Source organism: Puccinia triticina, chromosome 9A (assembly GCF_026914185.1).
Source record: "Puccinia triticina chromosome 9A, complete sequence".
Taxonomy (NCBI): domain Eukaryota; kingdom Fungi; phylum Basidiomycota; class Pucciniomycetes; order Pucciniales; family Pucciniaceae; genus Puccinia; species Puccinia triticina.
In genome coordinates, this window is record NC_070566.1 from 3888115 (window position 1) to 3915298 (window position 27184).

The 27184-nt window shown below is 46.9% G+C and overlaps 4 protein-coding genes across 4 annotated transcripts; 3 read left to right on the forward strand and 1 right to left on the reverse strand.

Moving 5' to 3' along the window:
* Positions 1-216: 216 nt before the first annotated feature.
* On the forward strand, positions 217-3136 carry PtA15_9A387 (uncharacterized protein; the record flags this gene model as incomplete). The annotated part of the gene is made up of 2 exons (XM_053172589.1): positions 217-583; positions 3129-3136. 2 exons carry the CDS (start codon positions 217-219, stop codon positions 3134-3136), a joined length of 375 nt encoding a protein of 124 aa, XP_053023815.1.
* A 9155-nt stretch (positions 3137-12291) lies between these two features.
* PtA15_9A388 (uncharacterized protein) lies at positions 12292-15112 on the forward strand (the record flags this gene model as incomplete). The annotated part of the gene is made up of 7 exons (XM_053172590.1): positions 12292-12326; positions 12396-12528; positions 12601-12630; positions 13695-13895; positions 14041-14172; positions 14831-14862; positions 14944-15112. The coding sequence occupies 7 exons, from the start codon at positions 12292-12294 to the stop codon at positions 15110-15112; spliced, it is 732 nt and encodes a 243-aa protein (XP_053023816.1).
* A 1626-nt stretch (positions 15113-16738) lies between these two features.
* Positions 16739-18645, forward strand: PtA15_9A389 (uncharacterized protein; the record flags this gene model as incomplete). The annotated part of the gene is made up of 4 exons (XM_053172591.1): positions 16739-16760; positions 16836-17082; positions 17261-18397; positions 18495-18645. The coding sequence occupies 4 exons, from the start codon at positions 16739-16741 to the stop codon at positions 18643-18645; spliced, it is 1557 nt and encodes a 518-aa protein (XP_053023817.1).
* Positions 18646-19505: 860 nt separating this feature from the next.
* On the reverse strand, positions 19506-23381 carry PtA15_9A390 (uncharacterized protein; the record flags this gene model as incomplete). The annotated part of the gene is made up of 7 exons (XM_053172593.1): positions 19506-19551; positions 19625-20652; positions 20730-21164; positions 21244-21341; positions 21412-22828; positions 22902-22948; positions 23339-23381. 7 exons carry the CDS (start codon positions 23379-23381, stop codon positions 19506-19508), a joined length of 3114 nt encoding a protein of 1037 aa, XP_053023818.1.
* Between the last annotated feature and the right edge of the window lie 3803 nt (positions 23382-27184).

The window sequence follows — 27184 nt, forward strand, 5'->3', positions numbered from 1 at the left end:
GTAGATAAAAGGCAGACTTTAGGTCAGCTGTGATGACTCTAAGGCTGACACACAATGTCAACCCCAAACCCGCCCACCACCACTACCGACAAAGCATCATCCGCTGGCGTCACGGTCCCTCCAGAGGTTTGGGAACAAATGCAAACTCTTCTGGCTCACTTTGCTCCACCAACCACTGCTTCAGCCTTGGCTCCAACCGTCACATCACCGGCCCCAATGGTCAAATCTCCTCCTCCTACAAAATCACCGAGCTCAAAATCTGATTCTCCTCCTCCTACAAAATCACCGAGCTCAAAATCTGATTCTCCTCCTCCTACAAAATCACCATCTTTACCTGGACCGGCATCAATTATGGAGGGCAAAGAAGATGATATCCCGGTCCAAGAAGATGACATCCCGGTCCAAGAAGATGACATCCCGGTCCAAGAAGATGACATCCCGGTCCAAGAAGAAGATATCCCGGTCCCGGTCGAATCATCCTCCCCATATCAACCCAGCAACCCAAGGATCCAGTCTCAAGTTGAACCTAGCTCCACAAGCATTGTGATAACCGACCTGAAAGGCTATAACTACCAAACAGGTGGTAAGTGAACTGTGTCTCTCATAAACCGTTTCGATCTAATATTGATATTTTATGAGTATTTTATGTGTATATAGATCCATTGGATCCACCACCATTGGAGAAATTCAACTCAATGGACGACTTGGTCCGCTTCTGTCAAGAATGGGCTAAGCATCACGGATACGCGATTGCAAAGGCCAACTCTCACGCTAATAAGAACGTTTATATCCGATGTGATCGATATGGAGAATTTCGCGGCTCTGTTTTGAATCGATCTGGACGAAAAACCGCCTCGGCTAAGATCTCCTGCCCTTTTGAAGTCAAAGGGTCCGTTCCCACGAGCAAGAAGGTTGTGAACAAGTATTGGTCCTTGACGACTCTGAATGGGACCCACAATCACGATCCATCGTCTGGAGCTTTTTCCCACACCGCGCACAAAAAACTCCTGCCGGAGCAATTTGAGGAGATCCAGAAGCTGTCAAAATCCAATCTGAGGCCAGCCCAAATCCTACTCCAACTACGAACGTCCGATAATGAGACCTTTGCGACCAACAAGACTGTAAGTAATGCGCTTCAGAAGATACACCTCAAATATTTGGATGGACGATCCCCCACCGAAACCCTCTTGTTGATCCTGAAAGAATCAAACTGGTTGTATGATGTAAAGGTAGACTCCAGCGGCCATGTTGTGAACCTCTTCTTTGCACACCCCGGATCAATCCATCTAGCTCGAATCAATCATCACATTGCGCTATTGGATTCCACCTACAAAACCAACCGCTACGATCTCCCTTTGCTGCACGTGATGGGACAGGCAGCCTCCAACCGATCTTTTTCTATTGCGTTCTGTTTTATGACTGATGAAGACGTAGACGGGTATGTCTGGGCTGTGAATCAACTCAAGAAACATATTTGGTGCCCTCAGCGCATCCCCCAAGTATTTATCACTGATCGGGACTTGGCATTACGAAAGGCACTAGCACACGTCTTCCCGGACTCGCAAGCGAACCTGTGCGTTTGGCACATCAACAAGAACATTACATCGAACTGTAAGAAACATTTTCCTGCAGTCAAGCCGAAAGACAAAGAAAAAAAGAAGAAGGAAGGCACCAAGAAACCCAAAGATCCGTGGGAAATCTTCATGCAGCTTTGGCAGCAAGTAACCTCGTCAAAAACAAGTGAGCTCTACACGGAACGATTCAAAAACTTGAAGAAGTTCCTCTCAACCCGCCCAGCCGTTCTTGAGTAACTCGAAAAGAATATAATCCCGGTTAAAGAAATTTTTATCGTGGCTTGGGCCTGTCAATACCCTCACCTTTGCAACCTGAACACTTCAAGGGTTGAATCCGGACATGCGTATCTCAAAACCTTTGTGAAGAACTCAACGGGCGACATGCTATCAGTTTTCCATTCACTCGCTCATGCAGTAGACATGCAAATCAATCACGTCCACGAGTCAGTTGGAAGCAATGCGGTTAAGACGCTGGTAAATGTGCCAAAGATGTTCATCCCTCTCCTTGGCCATATCTCGACATTCGCTATCAAAGAATGTATTACTCAATACGAATGGCTGCAAGATCTCGATCCGACAGAAGAATGTTCGCAAACGGTTACAATCGGCCTTGGTATTCCTTGCGCCCATAAAATCACTGAATTAAGGGAAGCGGGTGATACTTTGTCACCCGATGACTTCCACTTCCGATGGCATCTCAAATATAATCCAGAAATCACGGTAAGGAATCTTGTACATTGAGCATATAAATTTGACGACTAACAAAGCTTTTCGCCCCAATCGAATACAGCAAAGTGACAAAGACGAAATCGACTTAGATGTTGAGATACGGAAGATCACGGTGGCTCTCTCTCAAGAACAGCCTAACACTCTTGTGAGTCTCATCGACCAGGTCCATAAGATCATTGCTGGCACCCACCAGGCCGTCCTGATTCAAGCGCCGCTTGTCAAAAAGAATACAAAAGGGCGACTGACTCTCAAAAAGCCTCGTTCGACTTCAACCAAGAGAAATCCCTCGCAGTTTGAACTTGTGGAAGCTCAACTGACAAAAACTGAAGCTAATCTGAAGAAAAAGAAGAGGGCCTTGAAGGCTCCAAAACAAAACTCAAAACGATTAAAAAAAATCATTCCGACGATTCCGATGCTGAACCATTGTCTGATGGCCAAGAAGTTACCAATACTAAACCCACCACACAAAAATCAACAAGATTAAACCAAGTGACTGAAACAAAAGGAACACATGATACACTGTCTGAATCATCCAAATCCAAAGATTCTAACAAGACAACATCCAAAGAAGGGTCCGACTCCGAAGAAGAAACTTCAGAAGCCAACGAATTCAGGGAGATCCTTTCCAAGGCCAAAAAATTACATGTAATGCTGTCCGAGGCCGGGTCCGAGGCCGGCAAACCACATGAAGCTGAAGAATCCCATCAATCGGAGCCGGATAAAGAGGAAGTTGTAGATTCTTCTTCGCTTGAGGTGAGATTTGTCTGTGATTATATTATCAAAACTGAAATATACATGGCTGATTTATTTATTGTTGATGATTAGCGCTATAAACACCAGTGTCCTCCCTTGGTACTTCCCTATATCAAGATTGAGCCAAAGGATGGTGTCAGACCCATTCCCCCTCCACTCTTGTCGAAGCAATTGGTTTCAGACGCTGCAAAGGGCTGGAAATATAATATTCTCTCTGGTGTGCTTCTTTAAAGCAAGAAGTGAATATCTTATCTTTTCTCTTTTCTTCCTGAATATCTTTTTGTTTTCTCTTTTCTGCATGTAAAGAATTTTTTATGTTCTTTGCACGTAAAAAACTTGCATTTAATTTTTTTTTCCTCAGGTAATGAAGTGGAAACTTCCCAGAAGATAAATGTGAGGGGCTGGTGTGGCATGATGAAATTGGGATGGGTCCAGAGGCCAAGAGTTGTCTCAATCTCGTGGTGAAACCTACTCGCGACTCGGTATACACTTTTTATTGTAGGGTGGTCATGCACGCCAACTTCAATGGCGTACATAGATACCTACGCCATTATTTTCATTACTTTTGGCGTCCTCTTTTGCGCACGCCATATTTTTGGCTCAGACTTAAAATCACGCCAGCTTCTTGGCGTGAGCTTCGACATACGCCAAATATTTTGGCGTGTCCATGAAAGAACCACATTTTTTTGGCGTGCGCTGGGGAATTTTTTGGCATGCCTTTAGGCTGCCCCATAATTTAAAGGTAGACAGCTCATTTAATCATTATTTCCTTTCAGTGATGCACCAAAACTGACTATTTAATAATCTTTAATTATTTTTGTTGGTCAGAAACATGTGGGTGCCATGTACCTTGGGGCCGATCCAACAAAAGCGCGCTGGAAATACCCACGGTGGGCTTGTCCAAATGGCCCTTGATGTCCTCAGTTGCCCAAAGTCATTCTAAATTGTCCCCATTTTTGCCTGCATATCTGATTGTTCTTCAATCTAGCCAATTTGGTCAATGTTGAGCGGGCTTTCTTGTTTGGAAAGGATTATGTATCCAAAAAAAGACACCGCCTCAGTACGGTTTCTATCAGCAGGGGGATGTCAGTCGCTTTTTACTCAAAATACCACTTGATCCCCCAGTATGCTCAGCAAGTGGAAGGATGGGCTCCACAATGAAAAAAGGAAAAATCCAAAAGGAAAGGTAAAGATCAAGTGTGATCATGCAACCCAATTTTTATTACAAATTTTTATCTACAAACAGATCTTGTACATATGATCAACAAAGCTTTGTACCAAAAAAAAATTAACTAACAAATAGTCGCTTCAGAATTGAAAACAAAAGCTGAATTCGTGTCAAATATATTGAGGGTACCCGCGGCACCCGCCGCGGGTACTGGCGGTACCTGTCCGCAGGTGTTGGCGGTACCTGTCCGCAGGTGTTGGCGGCGAGTCTGGTTACCCACAATTTTACAAAATCACGGCGGGTGTCAGCCACAGAGTACGTGTCACAGTACCTTACACGTACCAAGTACCTGCAATTGTTCACATTACATATAGTACATTCCTTTTACACCTTTATTACATATGTATATCATTTGATACAAGCTTAAGAATGTACTCCTGTTATACATTACATTACAGATAACCATAGTTAAATACAGTTACCATAATGTACTGTTGTTATGAGAGTTAAGTTACGTGCAACAGTAAGATTACAATACATTGTAATATTACTGTACACGTGAAATACCCCAAGACAGGTATCACTCATTTATCCCCTGTTACGCCTCAGTCCCCATTTACATAATATATTGGTTATGATATAATTACATAAACAATACATGATGTAATCCAATTCAAAGAGCACTGAATGGAATCAATGATTGGTTATGATCAGCTAGTGTGCACAGCTACTGATCCAGGATCAGTACTGATCATTACACTGCCCTGATCATTTCCAATGTTGATCCTCATGAGGATCTGCTTCCCTTGAGCGCTTCCAGTTCCCCCCTGGTCCTGAAGCGCCTCCAAGCGCCTCATATTCCCTCCTGCTCTTTCCCCTCTATATAAACACGCCCCTCAGGACTTTTTATCCCTCAGAATATTATTACAGCAAAGTTTAACCCATACTATAGTTAAACAGTGCTTTCATTCTCACCCATCATTCAATTCAGGAATACTCTCAACTCTTGATTACCCTTACCTTTCTGTAGGTAAAACCACGAACCCAAGTTGAGTTATTCCTTGGATGCCTATTAACACTCTGTGTTGATCTGGATGCGCCTTAATTGAGCAAGCCTCTCAGTCAAGATTACTGATAGAGTGAAACCTTTTACAGGTCTTACCACGAACCCATTGGCCCATCCTTGGCATCTTACACCATCATCTTGATAGTAACAACCCTCTCAGACACGGTTAGTTACATACAGGCTGACAGCGGGTACCCGGACAGGCCGTGGGTACCCGGGTCCCTGTGGCCATCTCTACTTTGGTCTTGAAGATCTTGAAAACTGTTTTTTGGTCAACTTTCATGAGGTCCAAAAGCTCCGGTCTAAGTACATTGGTTTTGATTTTAGGATCAAGCAAGGTCAAGCAGAGGTAGAATGGTTTTGCAATGGCCGCATCAAAATAGCCATGCAACTAATTGAGCATTTCTTTGGCCAAAGGTATCAATTCACAAACCTAGTACATGTTTGATGCCTGTATTGTCCAAAAAAATAAAACAATCATTTTTTTTCCAGATGCAATAAGGAAATTTTTTTGAAGAGAAGCCTACCTCTTCAATTTTTTTTTATCAACATCAGGTATACCGGCGCAGCAAGCACTAAAGTGGCAGTCTTGTCAGGGGAAATGGTCTGATTTGCCTCATCAAGAGGCTTCAAGAAGTCACAGAGTTGTTTGAATTTGAGCCATTCAGTTTGGCTGAAGTCATACTTATCAGTCAGGTCATGCGTGTTTCAGAACACTGAGATACACAAACAAAGTTTCCAGGCGCGTTCTAGCATATAGAAGGTTGAATTCCAGTGCGTACTAACATCCTGAACCAAAGTTAGTTCCTCTCCTTGCATTCTGACAGTGATTGTCTTGAAGGATGCAGCTTTCTGGGGTGAGTGTTTCAGGAACGAGGTGAGCCTACTGATCCAAGAGATGATAGATTTGACTTCAACAAGAGGTGGAGGATCATTCAACAGGTCTGATAGACAATCCAGTACCAATGATGTTGATGCTGGAAGCTGGGTTGGCTTGGAGAACGCTTTGATTCCCGCTTGAGCAGCAAGATGAATCACATGTGCCATACAATTGAGGAGGCACTTCTGATTATCAAATTAAAAAAGAGAGTGTAGATGAGCTCCCATTGTTTGGTTGTTGGATGTGTTGTCTGTGGTAATGCAAAAAAGTTTGTTGCTGATGTCAAAATCTTGGAGCACATTGCCTAAATGATCTCCAAGTGAGACTCCCGTGTGACTTCCCTCCACAAGTTGGGCACCCAGGATGATTGAACATAGAGTGAATTTGGCATCAATCCAGTGTGCTGTAACTCCAAGTACTGAGCAATTGCATGGGGAAGTCCAAGTGTTGCAAGTCAGGCTGATTTTTGATTTGAGTCGTTGAAGCTGCTCACAGAGGACATTCTTCCCTTCCCAAAAGGTTTTTAGAACACAATCCAAGATAGTGTCTTTGCAGCAGAGAAGCTTCTCAAGGGTTGGGTTGCAGAGACACAGGAAGCGGTGAAAATTTTCATCCTCAACGGTGTAGGAAGAAATGTTGCAGGTGACAAAAAAGCAAGTAACCGCCGAAGTCAAGGATTTGCAGTCAAGTAGCTTCTCTTTGTGCAAGAATTTGCTGATTGCACCAGTACTTGCCTTTTCTTCATATATCTGATGTTTATGATCCAAATGATTCACCATAATTTTTGTCGAGCATTTTTTGTCAACTGCTACACCACGGGCCATCCAGGACATCCATTGGTTGGACCAATGGTCGCACCTTTGGCTTTCTGGCTCTTGCGCGGGGGAGTCCATCCTTTGGACGGACATTGTACTTCCCTTGCGTCGGATGGTTTGGACAAACCATCCCATGTACGGACCAGGGAACGTTCAGCGGATGATTGAAGGACCATCCGCTGGATGGCTCCACGCTCCAGCGGGCATCAAAAAATCAGCCGCCCAGCTGGCCAGCATGCACCACTGCTCGCGGAGGGGGTGTAACATGCAATCTGTGGCACAACTGATTGGGGAGCCTTGCTCTCCCAACTACACCACGTAGATAGCACCTTGAAATATCCTCACCTTCATCACCAATAGACCGCAACAAACAACACCCCTTTGCCGTCCAACAGTTTATTGGAAACTCAGATCAATTGCACAGTCTTGATCAAGGGTGTTTGAGGGTTTTTTTTTTTTTGGTGTCCATTGGACATCCTCATGAATCAAGGGTGATTCCTGGTGATGCACAGTGTTTCTTGCGATCATTGGACACTCAACCGAGAGTGTCTGCTGGGCAACTTGTTCGGTGTCCATCAATTGGACCAACGGTGAAACAGATACTATACAATACAGTATCTTCAGATACTTGTGTATTGTATCTGTTGAAAAATACAAAATTGTAAATACAAATGTATTGTATCTGCCTGAAGATACAATAACATAGTATTGTATCAATAAATTATTAAAACTTGATTTTCTTGTTTTTGGCCACTATGGACTGTATGCAGAAAAACTATCAAAAAACGTAAAAATACAGTATCTTGTATTGGGCTGTATTTGCAACAAGATACCAAAGTTTGAATACATTTGTATAGTATTGGTCTTTGAATACAATACAAATAAATAGTATTGGGTGCAAAACAGATACACCACGGGGCGGGTTTCTGGGAAACCGCCCCATCCAATGGACGCTTTTGCCCAGGAAGCGTCCAGAGGATGCTCCCAGAGCATCCGATGGACGCTACCGGGCAAAAGCATCACTTGGACGGTTTCAAAAAGCGTCCAAGTGCCGCTTTGCTGGCCAAAGCATCATTTGGACGCCCAAAAAATAGCATCCATCGGACACTCCTCCAGGAGTGTCCGATGGACGCTTTTCACGCAAATGTGCGCTCCGACAATCGGACACTCCAGCCGGAGTGTCCGATGGACACCAAACAAGTTGCCCAGCGGACACTCTCAGTTGAGACTGTCCGGAAAAGAAGGCTGCCCCAAAACCGCCGTAAATTCCGCGCTCGTCGATAGAACTCGCGAAAATCTGAATCAATCAAGAGATCAGATCCAGTTGGTTCATTTGAGCCAATATCATTGTGATAAAGCTGAGGGGAAGGTATCCATTTCAGGGTTTGAAGTCTGGTCAAGCTACCATTGGGGGCGCGCGCCCCGCCGTAGGAAAAGAAAGCAGCTCGGAAACTGCTGTAAAAACTCCTCTCCTCAATACATAGATTCAATTGAAAGCAGAAACCCGGTATTTTGATTTGAGCCAATCATAATGAAATAAATTTTATAGTAAGGTGTCTGTTGTAAGAAGGAAGAAATAAAGAAACAGATACAAAACCTGTGCTTCTCAAAAAGGAAAAATGGTGAGAAAAATATATCATTGGTTAAAACTATATAGCATCCTCCTCCTCCTCTTCTTCTTCCTCAACCACGTTGTTTTCTTGAAATTCAAAGCCATGTACACCCCAGTTTTGCAGGCCATCTAAAACACATCGAATCATCTCTTGATTGGAAATCTGAGGGAAATCGGTTAGAGAAATTTGATGATGCTGAAATGGATTATGCAAAGAGGCGGTATTGATCACAAAGTTTCTGTTGTCAGTGTGTTGAACTTGAGCCATCCTGAGTTCTGTTTCTTGGCGTTCAATTCTTTCTGGTCTAGTATTCACAATTGGGCAGTTTCCTCGGTTGCAATTGTGCTGAACATTGATACATGCTTGCACATCCTGAAATTTATTTTTCAATGTCATTTTCTCCAATTTAAAAATAGTTTGCAACATCCAAAACTCACGTTCACATTCACATACTGCTTAGTCTTTGTCCGGCTTATTTCCCGCATTGAATAAAGGGCATTCATTTCCATCAGCCTGAAATGGTTAAAATGGATATAGAACTTTGGCTTTGTGCTTGAGTAATGTTCCCACAATGATTCTACTGATCCAATAAGTAATTTCGAGCCATGATGTGGAACCTGGAAGGATGAAGTGATTCAATGAGGGAAATTAAAAGATTGAAAAAAATAAATCCCAAAAATAAGATGTATGACACACCACAACAAAACATCCTTTCTCCAAAACTTCATGTGGCTTGATTTGAACTTGGCAAACCTGTCTAATTCTTTTGCTTGAGCAGTGTTCAATGAGTTGTTGAGGTAATTCAAGTTGATCTTCTTCAGTGACTTCAACAGTTTTTGCAAATGGATACTGCTGGGGTGGTGGAGGATTTGATGCAGAGTAGTTGTAACCAAGAGACTTTCGGATGACCTCGTTGCGTAAAAAGATATTAAGGGTGTTCAAAGTTGAAATCATAGAAATTTTCAATGCATAAAATCATAAAATCATAAAACTTTCAAGTGATGATTTCATATGTACCATTCTAGAAATGTTGCTCTAATTTGAGTGCTTGGGTGCAACATATTTTTTTCAGCTTAGAATTTTATGATTTTATGGTTTTATGATTTTATGCAAGTCAACTTTGAACACCCTAATTGAGGACTGCTTGACCGGCTCTCGAATATGTTTTAGTTGACTCATCATACATATAACCGCCAGAGAGAAGAAATCTCAAGACATAATAATTATCAAAGGTGATACCAATATCTCTTCCTGGACTTTGTCTGTTGGAGTGGATTGACACATTTCGTAATACACCATTGAATGATTCAAACTTTTCAGTGGCAAACAGACTTGCTGGTCCAAATCGGAGGATTGATTCGGGGAGATGAAGAAGGTGGTGGAATTTTGGTTTGTTGACCCATTGCGCAGTAGTTTTGATAGCATGATAAAGGAAATTCTTGATGTAAGACTTGAGATGTGCTTGGTATTCGTCCATGTTTTCAATTTTGGTAATGAAGATAAAGGGAGCAAGTTGACAGAGAGCGGTCCAGATTTCTTTGCGTTCGGGAGTCAAAAAATCAAAAAAGAGAAAAGGGGCGGCTTGAACAAGGATCTTGAATTCTTTCCCGACTAGACTTTTGATGTGAGTGACAAAAGATTTGCCATTGATTGGTGGAATATTCAAGCTAAGAGTGTTGAATGATTGGAGCCGCGCAACAAGTTGAGCTTTTTGATGGGGTTTCAGTTTGTTTCCAGAAAGTACATCCCTCGCCAGATATTTGACAAATCCAAGAAGAGCAACGTGGAGGATTTCGACCGGAGTGTCTTTAACGCCATCAAAACCTGAAAAATAGAATCCAAAACAGACCAAAAGATTTTCAATGAAAAACATAAATAAAAATGCAAGTAGAAACGCATGTCAGAGCGGGCAAACCTTCAAGCTGGAAAATGGAATTGAACAATCTTTCAGGATGATTCTCTTCAAGATTTTCCATCAATTCTCTAATCCGCAAATTTTTCTTGGATTCTTTCAAAAATCGGTTGTTTAGTGAGTCGGTGACACCCCATTCCCGCTGCTTTTGAAGAAACTCTGCATGACTTTCATCAATGGCGGTGGTGTATAATTCATAGGTTCTTTCATGTGTAAACTTCCAACACCGTTTGTTCCCTGTGGCCTAAATTACCCCAAAATTATTTAAGATTCATGAAAGGCCTTCACAAAAATTTAAACTGACCTCTGATCCATCAGGATTCATCCGCAAGAACTGTAAGACGTAATCCAGTGTTTTCCTCTGATCCTTGCCTTCGGCGTGTAAAGTGCACATTCGACAAGGATTTAACGAGCTTCCAGGATTTGGTGTGTTTGTGATCTCAGCATGCATTGGAGAGTCACCCAAAAACGAGAAAACCAGGCCAGTCACCAAAACCTCCTGCATGATGTGTGAATCAAATGCCGTAAAACCGTGTCTGGTGATTTGACTATGGAGATAAGTCCATTGTTAGTCAGAATAGTGGAGAGAACAAATTAATCAAATTCAGACTAACTTCATTTCAGCAACTATTTGCTCCAAAATTTCCAATGCAGAAGCTCTATTGGAGGTTGAGAGGAAGTGGCAATTGTACTCCTGATTGGAGAGATTTGGTGGAAGACCGGAAAGGGTAAAATAAAAAGAAACATGCTTGTTGAACTTCTTTGAGATGTTTCCAGAAGTATTGTCGCAATACAGGGTGATTGGAACATGTCGAATAATTCTTCCATCTGCCTCTTTGCGCCAAGGGTTAGGGAACTTGATCTTCTTATAATGGTGGTTGCCATCATGCTCTGTTTAATCATGAAAAAGAAATTTTTTAGCAATTGAGAGAAACATAATTGGGATTCAACATCTGAATAAAAAAACCTAGAAAAATGAAAACATACCATAAATTGAATTAGCGCATGCTTCAGAGATTTGTTTCCCATAAATTTGAATTTCATCATAAGATTTATTGAAATCACTTGTAGGGATGGAAAGAAGATCAAAGTGATTGAATTGAATATTTTGAGGTATTTTCATTCTAACTAATTTTTTCTTCTTTTTAATAAAAGGCTCAAACTCTGGTGCAATGCATTTAGAATAAATCTGGGAATTATGGGAATAAAAGTAAATCGGAATTACAATTAATCCAGAAAATAATTCAACAGGTTCAAAGAGATAAAAGTGTTTCCCCTTGACCTCACACATGGGAGCACGATGTTGTGGCGCCAACTCTTCAAGCCATTTCTTGGATTGCGAAAATTTGTAGAATCCTTGATTTGTCATTTCAGGATAATAATTGATGTGTGGGCTGACTAACGGGTTGGCCAAGTCCTTTTTTTCCAGAATATAGATGCATTGTCAATTATTTGGATTGAAATACTAATTACAAGTGTATGGACTTCTTTCATGATAAACACAAGCAAAAATCATCTTTCATTCATATCAACAAAAGTGTGCCTTACCTGAGATAAGATTCCCTTAACACTGAGGGCAAAACAAGGGGTTCCAAAGGCGCTTTTGTGAAGATTTAGTTGAGTTGGGAGTAATTTTTGGATGCGGTCTCGCGCGCTTCGGACAGTTGCCCAGGATGGAAGCTGGATGTCGCAGATTGACATCACCGCTTTGACCTTGTTGTAAATGGCTCGCGAAATCAGTGAATGGGTGTGCCCAATCAACAAGGACCCGACGAGTTCCTATGTCCAAGTTTGGAGGAGTGATATCTGATGGTAAGTTGATCTATTCTTGTTGATCAGGTGCTCAGAATTCATCTGAAGAAACTAACCATTCTGCTTTTGAAAGGGAACCACCTCTCTCTTTCCGCCGGATCACCACCATCGCCGTCGTCGTTGCCTTCGCGGTTTTGATTAGGTTGCTCCCCGAAGAACTCTTCATCCTGCTGGCAAAGAACCTCTGCGAGATGTGCATTTATCAAGTCATGCACCCTGATAGTTTCGTTGAGGTTTACATTTCTAGAATCGGTTGATTGCAGAAACCTGGCTGCTAGTTCTATTCGATCCAGATCTTGTTGAATGTTGTAAGTGTCTCAATTATTGTTGTCATTTTTGGCATTTTCTTGTATGTCCGGCTCCGAATCTGTTTCCTCATCTTCTTCCTCAATTTGCTCGCGACGTATCCTCACACGTTCTTCGTCATGCTCGCGAACCCTTGCGCGATGTTGTCCCCCCAAGGCATGTCTACAATAGCTCGTGATCTCGCTCCCCTCACACAAGGTACATTGGTACACGACCCGACCGTCTCTTGGCCTGACTCGACTCACAAAAAAAGGAGGTAAACGGTCTTGACGCCCCCAAACAAATCAGCTTGTGTTTTGCAAAAAAATCCAAGCAAAATAATATACTGACCTTGCCTTGGCCTCTCCATCACCCTCCGCTTATCTTTTCTTTGCCAATATAGCCGCTTCTTCTGGATATGGTCGTGGATTTCCGTTAGATTTTGCTCAAGTTTTTCCCCTGATTTGTGGCGTCTGATTGGGTGAAGTGGCCATGTGCAAATTCAAGGAGCTTCGCCACCGGTGCTCCTGCAAATTCATTGCTGTGAAAGGGGTCGTGGTGAGTGGTCTGCTTGACATCATGAACCCCTCTTCTCAGAGTGGATTTAAAGTTCCCGCTCAGGACCCGCGGTTGACCATTCCCTTCTGTTGACCTATCCAATCTCCACACATCTCTCCCCCTGTCAACGTTCTTTTCAAATTTGCCATCATCAAGACCTCATGGCGCCAATTCGAAACCCCCGTTTGAAACTCCCGGCCAGGAAGAAGAGAACCAAGCCGCCTGAGGCACAAGCGGTCGACAGTTGAGTATTGTTTGTTTTATCTCTTGCCCCTGAGCCAGATTCTTTTTTTGACCATGTTCCGCGCTCAGGCTCGGCTCAGCAAAAAACCAAACGTTCATTTGGCCAAACCAGTCTCAAAAGTTAAGCTCTCTTCTGTTGTTTCTGTTTGTACATTTACCGTTCAATTGAACGGGCGGCTCTAATGAACATCCAGGTCAGATACAAAATAAGATTGGAAAGCAAGTACACACATTGTCGTCATCCCATCAAGATTGGCCGGAGCGTTCTGATCCAAGCGAATCCGAGGATGATAACAATCAGCGCAGCAATCCAGGTGGCGAAAAAAACAGTGATCTCGACGACAGGAGTCCTGATATTGACCCAGTTATTGACATGTGGGACCGTGAATTCCGGCAAAATCATTCTGCCGGGATTCCCGGTCTTCAGCCTAATTCGGGGATTGGTAACCAACCAGAAGAGCAGTCACAAGCTTTAACGCTTGCGGAGGTTAATGAACTTTGAAAAATGACGACGTTAGATGACAGTCATTTCCGGGAGGCTTTGAAAGTATTAAAATTCAGTCTTATTTTTTCTTTGCTACTCATTCTTCATCTGAAATCTGGCCTTTGCACCCCTTTGCACCCACACCAAGTCGCCCAACACTGCAATCGCGTTCCTAGTCCTGAAGGAGCTTGAACGGACTCAAAACTCATCTGAACCACGATATGGATCCAATGATCCCGTTGGGGCTCCCGACGAGTTTGAGTACAGCACTGTGCTGAAGGTTAGGATTCCTTTCATTTTTACTATTTAACAACGGACTTCATAACTTTTCTCACATTTTTTTTCAGAATCAGATCCGTGATCTTTCTAAGGAGGCGTTCCTCAAACCCACCATCCAGCTCTACACACGAGGGCACTGGAAGCCTGGGACCAGTGACCACTCGTTGTTCATGGACACAATGGTAAGATTTTGAATTTCTCTCCTGTTTGGTGGCCATGACATCCATGCTGATATTTATTGTGCAACACATTATCAGCAAGGATTGATGGCACTCCCTGCTGAGTTCCGCCAAAAACACTTCCCACCGAAGATGGAGACCAACCGCAAAGTCCAATCCAACTTCTACAAGTTGGTCCGTGAGCTCCAGAGGCGCCTTCGACTGGCCGTCCGCGAACGCCTTCTTGCAAATATCGTCACTCCTGCTGGCGATCTTATTGAGGAAGGCAACGTTCCAAATCTCCACCAACTTGCGAGGTCGATTTTTCGTTTCCTTCACCCTGATGAGGCCACGATGACGGATAGCGAGGTTGACGATAACATTCCAGTGCTCTTATTGACGCGCATTGGGCACCTTCGATTACAAACAATCAACCGACTGCTTCACTCAGAGATCAAGAAGGTCTCTCAATGGAACATGATCAACGAAACACTCCGGGAGGTAAGAGGTCGTGGGAGTGACTATCAGGCTGCGTGCGTTGTCTTTCTTCTTCCTTTTTTGGTAGCTACATATGAACTGACTTTTTTTTTGGTTCATTCAACATTCCGCACCAGGTTTGGAAAAGCCATCCTTGCAAAGGACCACGCACTTTTTGGCCATTCCAGATCTTTTGTTGAGATCCTCGAGGAAGACGAGGAAAACATCAAGATGCCAGATGACGACAAAATTCAAGTCCAACTCAATCAGATCATCCAAGAGCAATTGCAAGCCCGCCACTCCTGAAGCTCATCCAGCTGAGCTTTTCTTTCTTTTTCATTTGTTTGCCTTTCCTTTTTTCCAACACTCTATATTGATCACATCTCACAAATCCTCAGGCATGTATTAGTATAAATTACCCCTAGCATAACTATCTTGTAAGTGTAGAATTAGCGCAAATTAACGAGTTTGGTACATTATGTCACAGTAAATTATATGTATTTTTTTTTAAAAAAAAAAATACGCTCAAAAACCATCCAATGGATGCCCCTTTTGGCATCCATTTTGCATCCTGACCTGGATGCCGCGTGCACTTATCATGTGCCAGACCATCCATTGGACGCAGGCATGGATGGAAAAAAACCATCCATGTGACCCCACGTTGGATGGTTTGTCCGAACCATCCGACGCGAGGGAAGTACAATGTCCGTCCAAAGGATGGACTCCCCCGCGCAAGAGCCGGACAGCCAAAGGTGCGACCATCGGTCCAACCAATGGATGTCCTGGATGGCCCGTGGTGTACAAATACAGGCAGATACAGACACATGTATTGTATTTGTTTCACCGTTGATTGGACACTCCAGCCGGAGTGTCCGATTGTTGGAGCGCACATTTGCGTGGAAAGCGTCCGTCGGACACTTCTGGAGGAGAGTGTCCGATGGATGCTATTTTTTGGGCGTCCAAATGACGCTTTGGCCAGCAAAGTGGCACTTGGACGCTTTTTGAAACCGTCCAAGTGATGCTTTTGCCCCGTAGCGTCCATCGGATGCTCTGGGAGCATCCTCTGGACGCTTCCAGGGCAAAAGCGTCCATCGAATGGGGCGGTTTCCCAGAAACCCGCCCCGTGGTGTACATAGTTTTGAGTTGCAGATGCTGGTACCTTCAAGATTGGAGTTTACCTGGCAGACATAAGTGATGTTTTTGACTGTTACCATTTTGAAATATGTACTGCCAGACCCAGCTCTTCTCAATCACCCTGTTTGGTGTTTCATTGGGTGCGGGGGTCAACATCTCAAGGTCTGAGTTTGCGGGGTCTATGAGTTCGTCAGGTGTTCGCTTCGAAGCCATCTTGATGGAGCCGCTACGTTGCCAAGTTACGCCGTGTAGCCCATTGTTTAGACAAATTCGATGCAGCCACCAATGAGAAGACCTGAGAAGACCCGGTGTACCCGACATTGGGTACCGGGTACACCGGATCTCATGTCGGCATACCCGGTACCCGACCCGACCTCCTGGATCTAATCCTTAATCTTTGAGCTGGGCGTTTCCGGCTTTTGCGTGTATGATGGAGAGGCCAGGTCGGCCGGTCTTAGAGGGTGGCGGCGGGGGTGGTTTTTTGGGGGCGGTGGCAGTAGTCGGCGCGTAGGACTTCGTCAGAACCGTCGGCTGTTTGGGGAGTTGCCCGGCTTCTGTGGTCTGGACTCGGCTTCTGAGTTACGCTGCTTCGCAGGTCCCGGAGCTCCTGACTGTGAGCTCAGTGAGAGGTGATTGGGGGGATGGGGGGTGTGGTGTGGTTGCGGACAGAATGGGCCGATACCCAGTTGCCCGGTGGTGTACCCGCTGCACCCGATCCGCGGTGGATGTTTCAAGCAGCCACCTTCCTGCGTTCCACCTTCGAACTGACCTCTTTTTCCTAATTGCACAACCTCAACGATGGGCGTCCCAACCCACTCGCGTAAGTCTAGCAGCCTTCTCCGGTATCTGCTCGTTTGAACGCGGTACGACAAGCTGATTGTGCATTCCATCGCAGCGCTTTCTAACGAGCCCAAACCAGCACCCCTGGTCAGTCCTCCCAATACAGTCGCGCTCTCGGCGATCATCTCAGGGTGTAAAGTGTTTGCCAAACGACTAGACGAGCCCGAGGCAATCAAAGCCGAAGTCCTTGGCATTAGACCCGCTAGTGTTCAACGACGCTCTCGATTCGCAAAACCCCTGATCAAGGAGGAAGAGACGACGGCCAATGGCGTAGAGAAGGAAGCTGAAAGCTTGGAGTTCTAGTTCAGTCAACCCCAAAACCTTTTCTGATTGGTTATGTTTTCTCATTCTCGCACTCGAAATCACTCAGACTTTTCTTTGGATGTGGTACTTGAATTCGGGCTCCTTAGCTATTTCTTAAAAAACTAACCGGCGGGCGAGTTGAACGAATCACTGAGTCACAGGGGATATTTATTTCAGTTTGCATTGGATAGGTTACAATAAACGATTGGATGAATGGGTGGTTGGATCTCGAGTCCACTTGGATCAATCCATAGAGTGGCCCGTCGTCAACCCAACCCCATCAACCTCCGCCAGCAGCACAGCTCCTTTACCCAAGCAATCAGGAAAACAGGCACGGAAATCGTCGGTGATCCATAAACGCGACAGCTCTAAGCTCCGCAAGGTGGCCTTGAAGAACGCTCAAAAGTTGACCCACGATGACGAGGAAGATCAAGATCAAGAGGAACATGATCACGAGGAGGACGAGGAGGATGAAGCAGATGACGACGAGGACGACGATGATGATCTGGATTCAGATCGGCCACTCAATCAGTTCTCTAAGCAAGACGAGATCGAGAAGCTGAGGACCTCTGGTAGTATGACCCAATCACATCATGAAATATCACGCGTCAAGAATCTGGATCGGATTCAGATCGGCAAACACGAAGTCGAAGCCTGGTACTTCTCACCTTACCCGATCGAATTCGCCCACATACCGATCTTGTACATCTGCGAATTTTGTTTATTGTTTTATGGATCAGAAGCACAGATCCATCGACATCGAATAAAATGCACCCTGCTGCATCCGCCCGGGAACGAAATCTATCGCTCAGAAGAGATCCATTTCTTTGAAATCGACGGACGGAGACAGAAGACATGGTGTCGAAACCTGTCGCTCTTGAGCAAATGTTTTCTGGACCACAAGACGCTCTACTACGATGTCGACCCGTTCTTGTACTACGTGATGTGCCAGAGAGATTCGAATGGACTGCACTTGATTGGGTACTTCTCCAAGGAGAAGGAGTCGGCGGAAAACTACAACGTGGCGTGCATCTTGACCTTGCCCCAATATCAACGGCTCGGTTTCGGGAAACTGTTGATCGAATTCAGCTATGAGTTGTCGAAGAAGGAGGGCAAGCTGGGCTCGCCCGAAAAACCCCTCAGTGACCTGGGTCTGCTCTCCTATCGTGCCTACTGGGAAGAAACGATCGTCGGATTCATCCTCGAATGTCACAAGAAAAGCGAAGGCGTCAGTATTGATGAGATTGCTCAGAAGACGGCGATCGTCCATGGCGATGTGATGCATGTGTGTCAAACATTACAGCTCTTAAAATAGTGCGCATCTTTCTCCTTATGTTAGGCGGAGCAAACTTATCAACTAAGATTTTATCTGATGGACTCCCTTGCATGATCTATCGAATCTTTTACTTAGTCGGAATAAACAGCATATTATTTGTTTATCGGATGCAATCATCGAACGGTTTGAAAAAACAAGCAGAAAGAACCGCAAACGCATCCAGCCTAACCAACTGATTTGGAAACCTCCAGTATTCTCTAGAGCTCAACTTCAATTCGGATTCTAATGCTAGCGGAAACCTCTCACTCCCTTTGCAACTATTGCCATCACTTGTCCAGCACCGACTCTCATCCAGTAGGTTGTGAATTGCAGCAGTCAGCCCCCCTCTAAGAAAAATTGTTGCTGTTTCTTGGTAAGGACTTCACGGGTCAGGTTGTTTGGAAAAAAAAAAACGGGCGCTGTTTTGGCCTGCTGTAGATTGTGCCATTGTGCCAGGAGAAGGCTTGATTAAAGGCGAGATTAAACCACGACCGATGCGGTTGCTCTACCGCTTTCGGCACATGAGAATGCGCTTCTCCCCTGGAAGCAACACAAGGAGTCAACATATGCATGTATAGAGTTGATTCCACAACGACACTCACGCATGAGGATGTGTGTGTGGTACTTCACAATAACTAGTAGTAATGATTAAAAACAATCAAAAAAGGAAAACAGAAGACGAAGTGTTCATGGACAAATAAAATGAAGGAGTGACAGATAGATACATGTACGGCATCGGGTTATGGCGCTTTTATGGAGTACTGAAACTGGATATCATTTGTTTTTGTTGGCTTAACTTTTGTGGCTAAATCAATCCATCCTTATGAGAGAGAAAAAAGAGGGGAAGCTCTCAAACGAAGAGAAACAAGCGTGCCGCGTCCCGATCCTGCCTGCTCTTCCCGGCGCTCCCACATCCGTGCCCGGGCCTGATCCCCAAACTCTAAACCCCTGATCACAAAACAAAGACGAGAAGATGGAGAGCCAAGGTATCCAAGAAAAGAAAGGGGAAAGAAGGAAGAGATATGCATGTAAACGAGGGTAAAGAAGAAAAAAGAAAAGAAACAGAGGAAAAAAGGGCGAGGGGGTCCTGCTTTTTGTGTGGTTGTTTTAGGTGGGACTAGTTTGGTATCTAGAGACGGTGTTCCAAAGCATGCTACATACGCGAGAAAAGCAAAGTCCCAGATCAGCCACCAAACAGAGAGCAGAAAAGAGAGAGGGAGACGAACCTAGTGCCGAAGTTTTTCCAGCGAAGAAGGAGATCGATGTGAGTGCGCAGCGAGACGATGAAGCCCTCCTTGCCGGCGGCGACGGCGTTGAAGTCGATAAGCTGTGCGAGGGAGGCGGGCTGGACCCTGAAGACGGAGTGGTTGATAGGGGAGGCAGAGGAGGAGTTGAAGGCGGGCGGGGAAGGGGGCGGGGGGGCGGAGGAGAGGGCGAGGGAGTAGGCCAAGTGCTCGGTGCTGGCCCGTTTGAGCGTCTCCATGATACAGGAGGACGAGTCGGATGGGGAGAGGAGGGCTGGAGGGCCGGAGGGACACGAGAAGGTCGTCGCTGGACCCCGCATGATCAGGCTGCCCAGCACATAGCCCGTGGCCAGGACGAGGACGATCGACGAACACAGCCGCACGCGCCGCCGCACGCCGCCCTCCCATTCCGGACCCTCGCCCTCTGCGTCTTCGGCGGCCCGCGGACTCAACAGCCCCAGGGTGCTGAACAGGCCGTCCAGCCTCACGGCCGCCGAACGGCCCCAGCGGCTCCAGTATCCTGGCCCCTCCTTCTCAGCATCGCCAGTCTTCTTCTCTCGTTCATTGGGCACAGACGTAGTGGGACGGCAGGCGGCCGTCGAGGAGCTCGCGCCGTCGTCCTCTTCTGAGTCGCCCGCTTCCTCCGTCGTCGAGGGCCCGGACCGAGCAGGCTCGTTCATCTCGCGCTTGATGTGCTCGATGGCGAGCTTCAACACCTGCGGATCGATCCCCGCGACGAGCTCCAACAACGCGCCCGCTTCCCCCTGCGTCTCCTCTTCTTCTTGCAGGGGGCCCGATTCCGAAACGGCGTCGGTCTGCACTTGCAGGTCTTCCATCTTGGGTCGGTAGACCGGCGGCGGCTCCGGGACCGGGTCCGTCTGCGTGTCCGCCGTCTTGAACGCCGTCAGGTCCGCCGTGTCCGTCGCCGCGTCTTGTAGCTCAATCTCCTCTTCGTCGATGAATGTCGAGCCTTGCTCCCCCTCTCCGGCCCCAGAGCTCTCCCCTCGCACCTAAAAAGAAATAAATAATCCTTGCTTGTGAGCACGGCATTTTCAAGACAGGGGGTCCAGGCCAGAGAGAAACATACCAGAGTCTTGCTTCGCTTGTACCTCCTGATTCGGATCTCCTGGAAGATCGCATCTCCGTCGATCTCAGGACTCGGTTCACCGGCCCCAGCATCCTTAATGATCCTGTTAATTTCAGCAGTCTCGTCGCCGGAGGTATCGCTACCGGAGTCCTCCTGGGGCCCGTAATCGCCCGTACTGATCGCCTTCTTGAACTCCTCGCCGAGGTTCTGACTGAGACTTCCCGCAATGCTCGTCGGCCGACTGTCCGCGACACTCGATCCCGCATTCCGCGTCCGTTGCTCATCGAGCTCGTACTTCAGTCGGTCAATCGTCGCCTTCAAGTCTAGGTTCGCTTGCTTTTGCTCCTCTAATATCTCCCGTGTCGTCTGTAGTTCTTGGAGCTCCATGTTCAAGTTTTTGATGTGCTCTTCACGCATCTGTCGGTCAAGTTCCCACTACAGAAGAAAAAAAAAATCGGTACTGTTTGAGACTCTCTGATTCCTCTCGATGAATGGATAACGAAAGGAGCCTCACTTTTTTCACTTCACTGGCATGCGATTGGATGCTTCGGTTAGTACATCGCAGTTCTTCTTCTTTGAGATTAAGCTGAGTCCTAAGTTTTTCTGATTCGGCTGTGGTCAACAAGCAAGGCATGTAAGTTCTCATGAGGGCCCGAGGAAGGGAAGAGATGCTACGGCTTACCAACAGCTTCTTCCCATTTGATCTTGATCTTATGGTAGTTCTCTTCGAGAAGACTCTTACTAGAGTTCAGTCGACTCATCTGGTCATCCGAGTTAGTCAGTTGGTAGCTGAGAGTAGCGGAGAAGTTGGCGAGATCCTTTTCGGATTTTTTGCAGCTCGAGAGTTCCTGTTTGAGCTCTTCGAGCTCGTCGGTCAGTCGACCGAGCTCATCGTCGTGCATCTTTTCGAGGGCGACGATCTGGTTGACGAGCTCCTTGTTCTTAGTCCGGAGGTTCTCGCAGCTCCGGGCGAGGTCTTCGGCGATCATCGGCTGGAGCTCGGCTTGCGGGGTCGGATAGCCGTCCAGGCCGACGCCTGACTCGTAGAGACGGGTGAACACTTTCGAGCTCGGTCGACTGCTCTGATCTGGCCGGATGCGGCGGATGATGTCGGTCGGATCTGACTCCCCATCCTCAGCTGGGTCTGGCAGGGCCCCAGCTTCCGGATTGTCATCAGATGAGTCGTATAGGCCGCGTTGACGGTTGCTGAAGATGACCGAGGACAGGTTGTTGGGTGTAAGGCTGGTTTCGGAGAAGGACTGGGACTGAGGATGACGGGTCGAGAAGGGGGTGCCGAGGCCCTGGGGGGTTTGATTGGAGTTGTGATCACTGCTGTCATCTTGATCCCCCTCTTCTGTGTTGGGGGAAGACTGGGAGCGAAGAGTGGCGGAGATCGGTCGATGATGGGCGAACCTGGAAGGGGTGGAATGATGCGAATGAAGATCGACGCTGGAGACCTTGCTTCTTCGGCTTGGTGGGCGAGGCCTTTTGAGGAAGGTGTCACCGAAGCCGATGGGGACCGAGCGGTGCCGTTCGGGTGCTGGAGGTTTGCGGGGAGGTTTGGGGGGTGATAGTGGAGAGTTGGATGAGGATTGCTGGGTGATGGTCTGTTCTTGGGTGCTGTCGAATGAGTTGTCTGGCTGGCTCAGCTCGGCTAGTTGGTCCTGTTGTTCGGCTGAGATGGATGGGGCGGGGGAGGGGGAGTTTGAGCCGTAATAGATGCCACTGCGGGCGCCAGTGCTGCTAGAGGGCGATTCGGCAGTGCGGATACGTTGCTCGGGGGATGGCGATCTGCTGTTCTGGGATGGCTGTTCTGAATCTGGATGAGCAGGGCTGGGTTTGGCATTGACTTGCTTGGCGGTCTGGAGGAGGTCATTGAGGATGTCGTCTCCAACGAGTTGTTCAGGGTTGCTGGCGGCGAAGTCCATGATCTGTTTGAGGGCATCGTTGGAGAGATAGAGGGTTTCCCGCGAGTCTTGAAACTTGGCAAGGATCTCGGGCAGTTGTCTGAGAGTGGTTGATCTCTGGCCGGTGGTCTTGTCTCTTCCATAGCCAAACGGTTCTAATGCGATGGCGAGGTCGGTTGTACTCAAATCGAGCTGGAGATGGACATGGGAGACGGTTAGCCTCTGACCTTTTTCTTTTTCTTTTTTCTGTTACTGATTGACTTACTGGATTGGGTTCATTTGAGCCACGGTTGACTGAGTTGTGTGGTTTTTCTTCTGCTGGTGGTGGTGGTGGTGGTGGTTCCGGTTGGCTGTGTGGGGTTGTTTCTGGTGCTGGTTCTTCTGCTGGTTCTGGCTGTGGTGTTGCTGGTCTGGGTTGTTCCTGTTCCTGTTCTTGTTCTTCTTCTTGTTCTTGTTCCTCTGAGCTGTTTTCCATCGTTCTTCTTGTGTGTGTCTGTTGTGGTTCTTGCTCGGTTTGAGTTGGATGTGGAGCACAGTGGCTGCGACCATGTCTTCCTCGATCCGGCAGCTCGACTGCATTTTCAGTACATTCCTTTTTCGGATCACATCAAATAAATACTTCCCTCAGCTGCAACAACACCATCTCCTTCATCGAGCCCCGGGACGGTGTACTCCCCAAAAGAACTTGGTTTCAAATTCAACCTTTTTTCCCCTGCTTGGGCCTGGCCGGCGCGTCAATTCGCATCTTTTTTAGAGCACATCAAGCACCGCCAACCACACAGCCTTCCTCAGCAGAGCAGCTCGTGCGGCAGCGGGACGCCGCTTTTGCTTAATACTGCCAACACTTTTTATGATGCTACAATCTGAATACATATGTATCTACATAGATCATCTGAAGGCATACCGCATACCGCACAAGGGCATAATACATAGGCACGAAACACTCACACACTCAGAAGGCCATAATGTGCCAAATAAAGTTCAAACTTTTTTAATGATTCCAGACTTCAGCATGTAAAATGCGGGATATAATGTAAAACCTTTGTCCCCAAAGCAACGTCTCCGAATTAGTATATCGGCTAGTATGACCGCCTCTCATGCAGTGCGCGGTAGAGACGGGTTCGATTCCCGTATTCGGAATGTTTTCTGTTTTTGACTCTGTGAGCAGCTTCATAACGACAGACGCTGTCAGCACGCGAGGGGCTCATTCTCCCTCTGCATTTTGCTTCATCGCACATGCCGCAATTAGCAAGCAAAGCAGCCATCCACTCACTTGCCTTTTGTCCCCAATAGGACGGTTCACATTTGAAGTTGGGCGCTGCTGGTTTGCTGACGCGGCGCTGCTTGCAGGCTTCAGAAATTAATGGACATAACTCCCAGCCAAATGTTGCTGAAAAATTTCAAACGTGAACCCCCTAATGCACCTAATGTGCATGACACCCATTTGCCGAGCCAAGTGAGAGAAGATAAGGGTCAAGCCAACGGTATGACTATCTCAAAAACCTTTTGGTGCAGCCCAGCATGCCAACAGTGTTGCAGTCCAAGCCGTCTCCACTCGTCCGTCTCTGCACACGTTTCCGGGATGACCTTTGCCGCAGCCGCAGCAGCCAATGGTCTTCCCGTAGGCCTCAGTGGTCCCTTCCTGTCGGTAGGTTTTCACTGGGGCCGGTGTCCGGGTCTCGGTGGAGAGTCTCGAGTGTACTAGGTCTCACTACCTGCGGGGCTTCGCGACCTGTTAGGAAGGAGCCCCTAGGTGGGTAGTAACCCAACTCGACGACCCTCCTCCTGAAGCAAAGAGGAAAGAGTGGGAATGGCTTCCCTTGGCCGAAGTTGAGAAGGGGTTCGGGCTATGCCCATAACTCAGGGAGAAGCCTGAGCCTGCCGAACCCCCAAACTTCGACCCTCAATCCTCCCGGAACACCAGATTGGTTCTCAAGGAAAAGGCAGAGAGTTTAATCACGCGATGACTTCCGTAAGTCTAAAGTTCCTAAAGCTGCAAGAGTTCTGGTTGGGCGCTTTCATTTTCTTCTGTGTAGCGCAGAGGGCATCGCGCTTCGCCAAGCTCTCCAAAACAGTTCCGTTTTCTTTCCGCAAGCCGGTGGGCACCCGGCGTCGTGATAAAGGTGCTAAGTTTTAAGCCGTGAAGGCATTTTCCCAGTGTCCCCGAGCAGATATCATGAGCGAAGGCGGTAGCCACCTCCAGAATCGGTAGACGCGTGTTGTAGTAGCCGGAAGTTCAAAGCGCACGATGCTGGTTTCCTTTTGAAGGAGAGGAACTTTCTAAACCGCGCGAGTCAGAGCCGCGAAGGGTACTTGCTTCCCCGCCTTGTAGTACTAGGATATCCGACTTTGAGGTTTTTCGAAGGGTGTGACCCGAGGAAGTGAGGTCCGTAAAAATAAATGAAGCTGTCTTCATCGTGAATAAGCACAAAAAAGGGAGGGAACACATGTTGATAGGGGCAAGACGGCAGAGACAATCAGATCAAAAAGATTATCTGCGATAACAAATGTTTCAGGTCATCCGGAATAGGAACAATCAACTGATGTTTCACCGCCTGGCCCGACCGCACTCCCCTCGACAAGGCATCCGCTTTATTGTCTCTGGATGTCACCCTCCTTGCTACCAGCTCCACCCCTTCCTTAATTAGGATTTGCTGAATCATGATCCACAACCTCCAAAGCTGTGATAGTCTTAGCTAACTCGTCCATAGAGTACGGCCTAATGTAAAGCTTGTAACAAGCCGATCTCTATCGGCCGAGCGTGCAGATGGTCGCAATGTCAACGCCGAGCGCGTTACGAATCGAAGCACCACCTACTCGGAAGGAGTGGCCTGAGACTCCAACATGCCCCAATTTTGCCCAGACCTGAGTCAGGCGCCCTACGGCTGCATTCTTAGTTAGGTTGATTCTATCCGACGACGATTGGAAACCAAATAGGGAGTCGCCTTCCGATTGGCAGGTGAGTAGTCGTCTCTTGACCGCCTCGAGTGGACAGAGTCGATTTCCTGTCGCCGTCAGACGTAAGTGTTGAACCCCAAGTGGTCCGGACGTTTTAGTAAAGCGCAGTGAAATGTTAACTGCCGAACCGTCAGCTGCGAAGACGACGTCCGACTTCTTTACCCCTCCGTCGAGGGTTGGCTTGCCAAATTTCGAAGGGTAGGTTACTTCCCCTAGCCTCGCCAGGCCCCAGAAGGCCACCAGATCCAAAAGTGCTAGGTCGAAGTCATCCCCGCCTGAGAGTTCGTCGGTCAGCGCGATAAGGTCGTAGATCATAACGGCCTTTTTCTTCTTTTCCTTCGCGCGGAGTGCGTCCCGTTTGGCCAAGCTTTTCAGAATCAGTTTTAATCTTCTCTCGCAAACCGGTGGGTACGCTGCTTCGTGATAGAGGTGCCAAGCTTTCAAGCCGTGCAGGTATTTTTCGAGTGTCACGGAACAAATCTCTTGGGGAGCCATGGGATGTACCTATTTCCCTGCCCACAAGCAGAAATGGTAGATGTCTTGCGTAGTGGCTGGAAGATTAAAGGGTATGGCGTTGGTTTCTCGTTTAAACGAGAGGAATTTTCTGACCGCAGAGTTATAGCTGCGAAGGGTGTTTGATTCCCAACCTTGCAGCACCAGGATGTCCAGTTCGGAGGGTTCTCTAAGGGTGTGGCCCGAGGAAGTGAAATCTTTAAAAAAGAAAGCAGCTGATTTCATTGTGAGAGAGAAAACACGCGAGTGAGAAGGAACATGCAACTCGATGCCAGGGTAGCGGCGACAAGCTCAAATCAAAAAGATCACTTGTGATAACAAGTGTTTCAAGTCTGCTGGAATCGGGACGACCAGTTGGTGTTTCACCGCCTGGCCTGAACGTACCCCTCGCGATAAGGCGTCCGCCTTATTATCCTTGGACGACACCCTCCTTGCGACCAATTCCACTCCCTCCTTGATCAGGATCTCCTGAGATATTACGATCGAAATACGGAGTAAACGATTCTCTGATGTTACGATCGAAATACGGAGTAAACCCGACATCAAAATGATTGGGTAGAGAGCCTTTGATGAACATGATCGTCGTTTTATCAGCGGGTCTCTTAGCTACGTTGACTGCAGGATTTATCGCATCACTTGACGAAGAGCGAAGGATGTCCGGTTTATCCGGAGCGGTCAAAGACGTCGCATTATCCATCTTTCCGTAGAGACGTAAAAAGAAGTCAGTTGATTTCTTGTTGCCCTTTGCGAAGGCCTCCATCGCTCTTTCCCAAATCTCTTGACGATCCGACTTCTCTTGCGTATCGCTCGTGACTTCGGGGGTAACAGAAGAAGCTACGACAGCGGTGGCCATCGTGTCACCCGCACTAGAAGCTTTAGGTGGCTCCGTCACCGAAACTGCTCCTGGTTCGATTATCAACGGCAAGTTCGACAGAATAGCTTTGTATCTGGATGCCATGTCCCGCTCTTGACCATCCTTTGACGGATGTCCACTCATTCGGATATTCAAACCCAATGTAATTGCCGTCCTTCTCATCTCCTCTAGATCTACGATTAGTGTAGTAGTGAATTGTGTCA